This window comes from Saccopteryx leptura, chromosome 11, assembly GCF_036850995.1.
Source record: "Saccopteryx leptura isolate mSacLep1 chromosome 11, mSacLep1_pri_phased_curated, whole genome shotgun sequence".
Taxonomy (NCBI): Eukaryota; Metazoa; Chordata; class Mammalia; order Chiroptera; family Emballonuridae; genus Saccopteryx; species Saccopteryx leptura.
The window spans coordinates 43,795,656-43,808,044 of NC_089513.1; the positions used below are offsets into that span (position 1 = coordinate 43,795,656).

The 12,389-nt window shown below is 43.9% G+C and overlaps 1 protein-coding gene across 2 annotated transcripts in view; it reads left to right on the top strand.

Annotated features, from left to right (window-relative positions):
• Positions 1 to 12,389, top strand: part of LAMA3 (laminin subunit alpha 3) — a 293,103-nt gene that overhangs the window by 196,452 nt on the left and 84,262 nt on the right. For both annotated transcript variants that reach the window (XM_066352202.1, XM_066352204.1), the window contains 4 exons: positions 3,184 to 3,328; positions 4,287 to 4,427; positions 6,112 to 6,273; positions 10,963 to 11,061. In XM_066352202.1, the coding sequence (XP_066208299.1) occupies positions 3,184 to 3,328; positions 4,287 to 4,427; positions 6,112 to 6,273; positions 10,963 to 11,061 (547 nt within the window). The remainder of the gene's footprint in view (positions 1 to 3,183; positions 3,329 to 4,286; positions 4,428 to 6,111; positions 6,274 to 10,962; positions 11,062 to 12,389) is intronic.

The window sequence follows — 12,389 nt, forward strand, 5'->3', positions numbered from 1 at the left end:
CTCAATAATTATTGAACGAACAAGGCAGACTTTGGATTCTAGATTAAAACTGAAGTTTGATGTGAGCATGGTATTAAGGAACCCGCATGTTTAATGCACAAAGTCTAGAGCTCACCCTTGTGCCTGATTTTCTGATTATCTGAGACATGGCGAGCACCCACGCGCAGATATTATTACATAACGTTTGGCTGTAGGCCCGTCGCTGTGGCGATGACTTCACATGACCTGCATTCCCACTGCTGCTGTTCTGCGCCACCAGGCAGCATCTACTGGAACCTCTTGCCATTGCAGCGAGGACGGCTCCTTGGGTAGCAGAGTGTCTCCCTGGAGAAATGTACCAAGGTTGGGGCAACTTTAGGTAGTTTTTAAAAGATGTTCAGCAAGACTTTGAAAAGGAGGTTTACTTTTGATTCTCTGTTGTCATGGTACCACCCCAAACTCCTTTGGTTGCCTTTGTGTGTGTGCGCGCGCGCGCGCGCGCGCGTGCGCAGAATTCATACACTCGCTGCTCTACGCATTGCATTGCTCAGGAATCCAGACACTGTGTCCTCCATGTTGTGGTTAACCCTTGCCTATCAGTCCTACTTGGATTTCTCCGAGTCCAGCTTGTGGGCCTCTGCTGTTACCACTCTGCTCAGCATTTTGCTTTTTCTCATCCACTCTTACTTTCTCATTTGCCACTTACGTGCAGAGTGAAGCTCAGAGATCCACCTTGTCTTACTGCGGGAGTCGCGCTCCCTCCACCCACCCCTGCTTTACGCCGCGGCATCTTCCGTATGGTCTGAAGTAGGCAGACAAGTCATGATTTTGCTTCCATTTCTCTTCATTCTCAACAAGCAGCTTGCTGCCTTCCCAGCAAATACCCCTGTTCCTTCCTTTTCCGAGGAAGTGAACATATAAAAATTAGGTTCCCATATTAAGTTATATTTATCTATTTTTTTTGACATGGGGACTGTGGTAAGATATTTAATGGGTATTAAAGAGATAGGTGACCACTTCCATGTGGCAGTGAGTTAATGAAATATTTCAGATTAGACTGTACTCCCTGTTTGCCATCTAAAGGCGCACTTCCTAACGCTTTCTGGAGACGCACAGAAAAGGATCAGCGTGTAGATCTCACCGGACTTCAGCTGTGGAGCCCTGTGCCCGGGCTACTGAAGGATGGCACCCACCTCTCTTCCTCTCCTCACCCCTCCAGGGTTGGGCTTTTCAGTTCCACTCCCAGCCCACCGTTCTCACTCTGTCAGGCTTTTGTTTTCTCATCCAGCCTTGTGCTTCAGGGGCACACACCTCCTGGTGGCTCTGAGCTCCACGCCAGGGCCTTCCTCCTAGCCAGGCCCAGGCCAGCGACTGCCCACTGGATTCAGCAGACATACCCGCTGTCACCCTTCTTCCCTATCTTCCTCCTTCATTCTTGGCTTCACCTGGGGCTCCAGTATCCACCCTATTGCTCAAGTGGGACATGTGGAATCTTCCTTGCTTTCTTCTTTTTCAGTCCCAAGCAAAGCAGTACGAGTCCCAGCAACCTTGCCTTGAAACAGTTGGGAACTGATCCCTCCCCTCCGTCCCAAATGCCTCTGCCTCATTCAGCCCCCTCATCTACCTCCTGACACAATGGCTGCTCAGAGTTGGTGTCCTCAATTCACTTCATCACACACGTCCAACCACACTCTTTCCTCTTTAAGAGTCTTTTATGGTAATGATACCAGTACCTTGAGAGCTTGCTACATGCCTGACACTGCTTTGTCTATCTCTCCAGAAAATTAGGAGGAAACAGCTAACGCTCTCTCACAGATGAGAAAACAAAGCTTTTGAGAAGTTGGATAACTGTAAGATACTAGTTCTAATACGTGTGAGAGCTGGGATTAGAACTCCAGCCAGTCTGCCGTCCATGCACAGGGCTCAGGCACCACACTCCACTGCCACAGGACAGCATCACAACATCCAGCACCTCTGTTGGCATGAGCTGGTTCCCACCCAACACTCAGACTCCTGGTTCAGTATCCCCTTCCGGTACTCCTGCCCCAGCAATACCACACTGTGTTCCCTGCGCCCTCCAAGCAGTTTCCCCCTCTGTTCCTTCTGTCTGGAATGCCTACCCTCCCTCTAGCCCCAGGCCTTTTACATTTAGCTCAGGCATCACCGTCCCCAGGCAGGCTGGGTCAGTGTTGCTCCTCTGACCTCTAGTTAGACCTATGTGTATACTGTTCACATTTCCACCTTACCGCTTAGGCTCAGGGCCATGTCCAGCTTCGCACCCCCCGAGCCTAGGACCAAGCCTGAGTCTCAGAGTACACTGCCCATGATGGTCACCTGTTTTATAAACTAAGGTGTAACAGACATATAGCAGTATATTACTTTCAGGTGTACAATATAATGATTAGATATATGTATATATTGTGAAATGGTCAACACAGTAAATCTAGTTAACATTCGTCTCTATATATTCTTACAATATTATTTTTCCTGTGATGATAATTTTTAGTATTTACTCTCTGTAATACAGTATTATTAACTATAATCACCATGTTGTACATTAAATACTCATGACTTATTTATTTTATAACTGAATATTTTGTTTTCTTCTTTTCCAAGTGAGAGGAGGGGAAATAGAGAGGCAGACTCCCACATGCACCCCAACAAGGATCCACCTGGCAACCCCCATTTAGGGCCGATGCTCTGTCTATCTGGGGCCATACTCGTAACGGAACTATTTTTAGCGCCTGAGGTGGAGGTTCCACAGAGCCATCCTCAGCACCCAGGTCAATATGCTCGAACCAATTGAGCCATGGCTGTGGGAGGGGAAGACAGAGAGCAATAGAGAGAGAGAGAGAGAGAGAGAAGGGGGAAGGGGAGAGGTGGAGAAGCAGATGGTCACTTCTCCTGTGTGCCCTGACCAGGAATCAAACCCAGGACATCCACATGCCAGGCCAGTGCTCTACCACTGAGCCAACTGGCCAGGGCTGTTTGAGCCCCTTCATCTCACGGTGATAGTCACCTGGACCTGCTTTGTGTGCCTTTTGTCTGCTTTCTTCCCCTCTGTCTTTGACTGTCAGCACTCCGTAGACAGACACTGTGTCTGTGAAACTGGCTTTGTACAGCAGCTGGTCTGTGGCAGTGTAAGCAGACTTTAGAACTGTCTGTAGATGACAAGAACTTTTGCTTCCTTTGCTTTGGGTGTAGATGCAAGCCCAGAATCACGGGGCGGCAGTGTGACCGATGTACTTCCGGGTTTTACCACTTCCCTGAGTGCATTCCCTGCCACTGCAACAGAGATGGGACAGAGCTGGGGATCTGTGCCCCGGACACTGGAGCTTGCCTCTGCAAGGTAACGACGAACATGCAATGCCAAGGGCGTCCACCACCAGTCAGTGTGGCACTCCTTCATGTCGAGTCAACATATAAGAACACACGGAAAACGGGTGGTGGGCACACAACACAATCAACGATGAAGTAAAAAAATAAAATGGAAAGGATATATGGGAAATGGGACTGACCTGTAAATAGATTTCTGCAATGTCTGTAGCATTTTATAGTTATTCTCATTCAATGGAAGTAGTTAGAAGGGAAGATCCCTCTCACCTTCCGTAGAGGCTGCAGACCTCCTTCAGAATCTGATGACAGGTACAGACCCTCTCCAGAAAAACCAACGCAAACTTCTATCTTCAATTCCAAGTGTTTCAAAGGTTCCCTAGAAGCCTATTTCTGGTCCATCTCTGCTACCAGGGGTTCCCCCAAGTGGTAGGAGAGCTCCCATGTCCTGGCAGATGTTTTGAGCTGGTAGTAAGTGGGATGAATTGATTCCACCGTATTGTTAATCCTTCTGGTGCTAATTCCCTACCTTCAAGATGCCAAAGGGAATCATAAAACATTTAAGTTTTCTATTTGTATGTGGTATAAAAATTTAAAGAATTAATGCAATATAAAAGCTTAATAATTACATATCAATATTTTATTAGCATCCATGTTCTAACACCTTGAACTGGAATTTATTTTTTTTTTTTAAGATTTTATTCATTAATTTTTACAAAGAGAGGAAAGCAGGTGGGTACAGGAAGTATCAACTCATAGTTGCTTCACTCTAGTTTTTCATTGCTTGCTTGTTATATATGCCTTGACTGGGCAAGCCCAGGGTTTTGAACCAACGACCTCAGAGATCCAGGTCAGTGCTCTGTCCACTGCACCACCACAGCCAACCTCATACTGGTATTTCATTTTGTGATAGTAGCTAATCACAATCAGGGAACCTGTAGAAGGAACAACCTATTGTTTCATGTTTTCAATAGGAGAATGTGGAAGGTGCTGAATGTAGTACGTGTCGAGAGGGCTCATTCTACTTGGACCCAGCGAATCCCAAGGGCTGTACCAGCTGCTTTTGTTTTGGAATAAATAATCACTGTCACAGTACACATAAAAGAAGAACTAAGGTATGCAAGGAGTGAGAGTTGCTTTGTTTTCATTTAGCACTTTCTCAGAAGGAAGGAGTCCATTGACATGAAACATGAAGGGTAGTGGGAGTGTTTGTATGTTACTTTGCTAAGAGGTTAGGTAAGCGTGGCCCTCACTGTTTCTCAGCCTTCCGTGTTCTTTCCACAGATGTCCTCCTGCCCTGTCCCTTCGTTTTTCAGGTTTCTGCTCAGGTGTCTCACCTGCACAGGGACCTTCTTTCACCACTTCCTACAAAACAGCTCGTCCTAGTCACTCTCTCTGTGCTTGCCCTGCTCTGTGCCGTGTACTCAATAGCATTTAGCACTCACTGTCATATCCGACATTTAGTTCTAAACTTTATTACCTGCCTTCCTCCACCACTAGAATGTGAGCTCCTGATTCATCTCAGTGCCGACAGTAGCATCTAGAACATAGTAGGGACTTAGTAAACACTCATTAAGCAAATGAGCTTTGCTGTTCTTCCCTCTTGTTTCTTCTTATCTTCTTCCTGCTTTACTTCCCTTCTCATGCATTTTACCACATCTTCTCTTCGGCCATCTTTTAAATTAATTCCATGAAACTAAAACTTTTGTTGCCTTCAGTATTCCAGGGACTGGTAATCTAATGCTTGCTTGCTTTGTGTGAGTGATGGCTTATATCCAACAAGTATTCAAAGAGAGATTATTTTACATATTTTATTGCCTGCCTCCTAAAAGGAGCGCAGACTTGTAATTGGGGAAAAAATTAGTTTGTGAATCCATTCTTAAGTCTCCCTTCTTTAGCCCTGGGGAACCCTGAAGCGTTATTCCTAATCTATACCTTGTCTATTCCTTCTTTTTCTTCCTCTCATAATTTAACTCCTGTCTTCCTTTATGATCAGAGAAATATTTAATTACAGTGCTCCATCTAGAGCAAAGTAATGATAGCAAACCACTGCATTCCACATCACATTTTATATACAAGGAGCTCATTATTAAAATGTGACCGCTGTATTCGATGTTATTAATATGCCTCTTTATGTATTATTTGAACATTTATTGGACACCTTCTAAAAGTCAAGAACCAGGATGTGGGCTGAGATACAAAGATAAATCTCACACCCACATGGTCTCTGCCTTCTGAGAATTCCGAGGGCAAGCCAAGCAGAGATGCCTTTGAAGCAAGGTGGCTGCCCCATGGCTCTTTCTTTTTGTTTATTTTTTTATTTTTTTATTTTTTTGTATTTTTCTGAAGCTGGAAACGGGGAGAGACAGTCAGACAGACTCCCGCATGCACCCGACTGGGATCCACCCGGCACGCCCACCAGGGGCCACGCTCTGCCCACCAGGGGGCGATGCTCTGCCCCTCCGGGGCGTCACTCTGCCACGACCAGAGCCACTCTAGTGCCTGGGGCAGAGGCCAAGGAGCCATCCCCAGCGCCCGAGCCATCTTTGCTCCAATGGAGCCTTGGCTGCAGGAGGGGAAGAGAGAGACAGAGAGGAAGGGGGGGGTGGAGAAGCAAATGGGCGCTTCCCCTATGTGCCTCGGCCGGGAATCGAACCTGGGTCCCCCACACGCCAGGCCAACGCTCTACCGCTGAGCCAACCGGCCAGGGCCCCCATGGCTCTTTCTATTCTGCATACTCCAACCAATCACCAAAAAAGTGACAGGCACACTTTTCCGTCCCTTGCTTTTGTGTTCTAGTTTGTGGACATGATGGGCTGGCGCCTGGAGACGGCGGACCGAGCAGAGATCCCTGTCTCCTTCAACCCTGGCAGCAGCAGCGCGGTCGCTGACCTCCAGGAGCTGCCCTCCACAGTTCACACAGCAAACTGGGTCGCACCGCCTTCCTACCTGGGGGACAAGGTAATGATGTCCTTTGTTCTCCCACAGCCTCGCTGGTCCTCCTCCCTCACGCATGAGCATCGTTTACTGGGTGTCTGGAAGGGAACATAAGGAAGCTCAGGTTACTACAACTGAAGAAAGTAGGTTAACTACAAATGCAGCGGAGATTCTGCTCCCCACTGGGAGGGACGGAGACCCTAAGAAACTCATGGACGCCACATGCATTAGCTCATGAGCAAAGGAAGTCATGCACCGTGTTTTTCTCAGGTTTTTTTGTTTGTTTTGTTTTGTTTTTACTTGATGCCAAAAGACACAACCCTTGAAATAACATCTGTTGCAAATGAGACATGTATGCTTTTAAATGCCAGTGCTGGGAATTCTTTGTTCTTAAGCAGACGAAAGGCTCCTTGTCAGGAAAACAAAAGCTGAAAAGTGACTCACGAGCTCCCTGAAAAAAGCACCAGATTCCGTGGCAGTTCAGCTTTCGTTCGGAGTCACATGCAGTCAGCGAGCCGCTCCTGGGGGAGCAGACGCACTGGATGCGCTTCCTTTGCCGCATAAATTGTTATTCCAGAGCCTGGCCAGCTGCACTCATCCGTGAGGACAGAAGTGTGGCCTCCTGTTGAAACACTAACAGGTGGCACAGGGTAGAGCTGTTGAGAAGGGGTGGGTTTCACAGGGCCAGGCCAGGTACTGCCACGTTCTTATCTTCAGAATGACTACATATTAGGGCCTTGTTGGCCTGAGGTCTCTAATTCTGTCTTCTGGTTGAAGGACTATGGGTTTTGACCTTTGTTTTGTTTTTTTTTATATATATAAATTTTTATTAATTTTAATGGGGTGACATCAATAAATCAGGGTACATATGTTCAAAGAAAACATCTCCAGGTTAGCTTGTCATTCAGTTATGTTGCATACCCATCACCTAAAGTCAGATTGTCTTCCGTCACCTTCTATCTGGTTTTCTTTGTGCTCCTCCCCCTCCCCCTTTCCCTCTCCCTCCCCCACCCCCCCACAACCACCACACTCTCGTCCATGTCTCTTAGTCTCGTTTTTATGTCCCACCTACGTATGGAATCATGCAGTTCTTAGTTTTTTCTGATTTACTTATTTCACTCTGTATAATGTTATCAAGATCCAACCATTTTGTTGTAAATGATCCGATGTCATCATTTCTTATGGCTGAGTAGTATTCCATAGTGTATATGTGCCACATCTTCTTTATCCAGACATCTATTGAAGGGCTTTTTGGTTGTTTCCATGTCTTGGCCACTGTGAACAATGCTGCAATGAACATGGGGCTACATGTGTCTTTACGTAGCAAAGTCTGAGTTTGGGGGTTATATACCCAGTAGAGGAATTGCTGGGTCATATGGTAGTTCTATTTTCAGTTTTTTGAGGAACCACCATACTTTCTTCCATAATGGTTGTACTACTTTACATTCCCACCAACAGTGAATGAGGGTTCCTTTTACTCCACAGCCTCTCTAACACTTGCTATTACGTGTCCTGTTGATAATAGCTAATCTAACAGGTGTGAGGTGGTATCTCATTGTAGTTTTGATTGGCATTTCTCTAATAGCTAATGAAGATGAGCATCTTTTCATATATCTGTTGGCCATTTGTATTTCTTCCTGGGAGAAGTGTCTGTTCATGTCCTCTTCCCATTTTTTTATTGGACTGTTTGTTTGTTTGTTGTTGAGTTTTATGAGTTCTTTGTATATTTTGGATATTAGGCCCTTATCTGAGCTGTTGTTTGAAAATATCATTTCCCATTCAGTTGACTGTCTGTTTACTTTGTTGTCAGTTTCTCTTGCTGTGCAAAAACTTCTTAGTCTGATGTGGTCCCATTCATTTATCTTTGCCTTCACTTCTCTTGCCTTTGGCATCAAATTCATAAAATGCTCTTTAAAACCAAGGTCCATGAGTTTAGTACCTATGTTTTCTTCTATGTACTTTATTGTTTCAGGTCTTATATTTAGATCTTTGATCCATTTTGAATTAATTTTAGTACAAGGGGACAAACTGTAGTCGAGTTTCCTTCTTTTGCATGTGGCTTTCCAGTTTTCCCAGCACCCTTTGTTGAAGAGGCTTTCTTTTCTCCATTGTGTGTTGTTGGCGCTTTTATCAAAAATTATTTGACTATATATATATGTGGTTTTATTTCTGGACTTTCTATTCTCTTCCATTAGTCTGAGTGTCTTATTTTTCTGCCAATACCATGCTGTTTTGATTGTCGTGGCTCTATAATATAATTTGAAGTCAGGTATTGTAATGCCCCCAGCTTCATTCTTTTTCCTTAGGATGAGTTTTGACCTTTGAATGTGAGGAAACTTGCTTCTCTTATATAACCCCACTTCTCCCTTATGTAATACTCCTCTTCACCTCCACATGGTAGGCCCATGTACTGGTTATCTTATACTGTGTAACAAATAACCCCACAACTTTGAATCTTAAAGCAACGAACAGTTATGATCTTGCATATTTTCTTGCATAGTCTCTGCATTAGGAATCCAGGAGTGATAGTTCAGAGTCGTCCCAATGTCGTCTGGGGTCCTGGTCATCTGGGAGTGGAGGATTCACTTCCAAGCTCACTCATGTGGTTGTCAGCAGGTCTCTGTTCCTTGCTGGCTGTAAAGTGGAGGTCTCAGTTCTTCATTGCATGATGCTCTCTCTCCATAGGTTGTCTGAGGGTCCTTATGATTGGGCAGATGGCTTTCTCTAAAACAACTGCTAGAGAGAGAGAGACAGACAGGTAAATAGATCAGATAGATAGGTAGATGATTGATAGATAGATAGATAGATAGATAGATAGATAGATAGATTCAAAGCAGGAGATGCAGTCTTTTTATAACCTAATTTCAGAAATGACATATCCTCACTTCTGCCATATTCTATTCATTAGAAGCCAGTCACTAAGTCCAGCCCACACTCAAGGGGAGAGAATTAAACTCTACCTCATAAAAGATAAGATATCAAAGACTATGGGGACATAGTTTTAAAACTACCTTAGCCAGCAAAAAAAGGCAATATAGTTGGCCCTTGAACAACATAGGTTTGAACTGTGGGGGTCCACTTATATGGGGATTTTTTCATCTTATAAACAATTGACGTAAACTTACATTATCAATGAATACATACCATACTCTAATTGTATCTTCTCTTCCTTATAATTTTCTTAATAACATTTTCTTTTCTCTAGCTTACTTTATTGTAAGAATACAGTATCTTTTACATATGCAGCACAAAATGTGTATTATCAAATATTTATGTTATCAGTAGGCAATTAGGAGTTAAGGTTTTAGAGAGATAAGAGTTATACACAGATTTTCAACTGTGCAGGAAGGGGTGTCGGCACCCCTAAGACCCACAATGTTCAAGGGTCAACTCTACTCAACAAGATGATTCAATATGTTGCTTTAGAATTTTTCCAGACTCTGAGATCATAATTCTGTAAAGCTTTGTGGATAGGGAGCCCCAAAATGCTACTCATTCCCTGCTGCAAATTATTTGCGTTCTCCAGTAGGGGTATTTTGTCCTTCCTGCTCTAATGTTATATTGCCTCTGATTTCCATTCCTTAGTCACTCCTTCCTTCTTGGTTGGTTTTTACTTTAAGGGTGAAAGGAGAAGTTGCTGTCAGAAAACCATGACAGTTCACCTCCACATCTCCAACATCATTATGCTACATATGGGCGCTGAGAGAAGGCCCATATATCTAATGGCATAGTCAGGCATGGCTGTGTACTGAGGGGAATGGCTAATCACTTAGGAAATACTTCCATCTGCTCTCGGGAAGATTTTTGAAAATTTATTTTCAGAGGTTCATTTTGTAACGGATAGATATTAACCAATTCTCTCAGTTAAGTAAGAAACCAATGGCCTAGGTTTCTTAGAGTAGCTATGGACTAAATAACACTCTGCTCTAGTAGTCACCTAGGATAAAGGATCCTATCTGTTTCCGTGTGACTATTATTTTTCTTTTTAACCCTTTGAGTAGTAAGAACATTCATGTATGTCCTCATGCCTCCTGACCGTCAGAGTACGATCGATTTATTTTAAAAATGTGTAAGGCAACATTAAAAAAAAGGCAAATGTATGTTCTTGTTTCCATAAACTGGTTATCAAACAAACATTATTTTAAGTTAATAAAACTGTAACTGGGACTAATTTCACTTTTTGAAAAATATCTCACTCTCGGGGGGTCAACAAGCATGAAAAAAAACTCACTACTCAAAGGATTAACAGAAGTATCTTTTGCTTGTAAAACTCAACCATGTCCATGTTAAACATTTTAATTGATATAAAAAGGTCTGATGTAGTAAGTTAAAATACCATATTCAATTCCATTCTCTAAGGATGAGCATTTTCAACTGTGCAGGAAGGGGTGTCGGCACCCCTAAGACCCACAATGTTCAAGGGTCAACTCTACTCGACAAGATGATTCAATATGTTGCTTTAGAATTTTTCCAGACTCTGAGATCATAATTCTGTAAAGCTTTGTGGATAGGGAGCCCAGAAATGCTACTCGTTCCCTGCTGCAAGTTCTTTGCATTCTCCAGTAGGGGTATTTTGTCCTTCCTGCTCTAATGTTAACAGGTTGATTGTGTATATCTTTCCAGATTTATGTGCCTGTGTACTTGTTAGAAGGGCTAATGTTGCCATAGTCTCTTTTAATGTTTGTGCTATTGATAATATCATTTCAATTTTAGGTTTCCTCATATGGTGGCTACCTCACCTACCAAATCAAGTCATTTGGCCTACCTGGTGACATGGTTCTTCTGGAAAAGCAGCCAGATGTGCAGCTCACTGTAGGTATCAGAACACAGTGGTCATGTTCTGATTCGATTTTAGGACAACTTGATAATGGACCTCACCACATTTCGATTAAGTCATTCCTAATATTTTGTAGAAACTAAAAGAGAAGTTTAGAACATACAGTACCTCCTCTGGACCCTCAGCTCCTGCTCACCCCAGGCCCAAATGGCTTCTCGTTTGTTCCCTCCCCTTGTACTTAGTGTCTCACCCTTGCTTCTCATAAGTTCATGTTAAACTTTTTTTTTTTTAATGTTTCTTTCAGTTTAGTTTCATAAAAGTTTTTGAGCCCTTCCTGTGTACAAGACCAGGTTGCTGGGCTCGTAAAGGATAGGTAAACCCTGTCCTCAAAAGAGTATAATCTAAGAGGGGAGGTAAGAAAAAAACTACGCAAATACCTACGACCCATTGAACAGTTAAGTATTTGAGGTGAAGTTCAAACCAGGCTGTGTGGGATCTGGGAGCCAAGTGAACACTTAAGTGGTTAGGAGGCCCTCAGAAGACTTCATCGCAAAGGTTAGTTTTACCATTACTTTCAGCATGGGCATGAGAGGAGAAGCACCCTTCCAGTGGCAGAGAATGAGGTAAACTGAGGCAGAGGGGCTAGTGCTTAATTAAAGGTTGACCAGTCCTACCTGGCTGTATTATTGTGTGCTGGGTCATCAAAGACAGGTCTAGAAGGGTAGGCAGGAGGGTGTTTAAAGCTATGATAAGCAATTTGGCCTGATGTAGACAGTGGGGAGCCACTTTGGTTCTTTGAGAAGAAAAATGACATCACACACTATGTGTCAGACACACAAAACAGAACTGTAAACTAGAAAATCCCAGCGGGAAGGCGCTATGTCACATCCTGCATTGAGTCCCCTATAATGTGTGGTCTGGGTGCCATAGCCTGAACTTGACTCTGCTTCTGGTTGTGTACGTGGTTAATGCAGCGCAGTCACAGCCTCCCGAGGGGTTTGGTGTCATTCAGTGTGCAGCAGGGACTAGCGAGTCTCGCACACCTCAGATGAGGACCTCACATCCTGGTAGATTTGTGTGTGCGTGTGTGTGTGTTGCACACCTCAGCACAGATGAGGACCTCACATCCTGGTAGATTTGTGTGTGTGTGTGTGTGTTGCACACCTCAGCACAGGTGAGGACCTCACATCCTGGTAGATTTGTGTGTGCGTGTGTGTTCAGGTACTGCCCCGTGATATTTTATGTTTACTAGCACCCGAATTTATTGAACTATTGTTTTAGAAACTGAAAAGAACCTTTGCAAAACACTTTGAACATGAAGCACCAAAGGTTTTAGAATTATAATCAAAGGAAAAATAGCTCC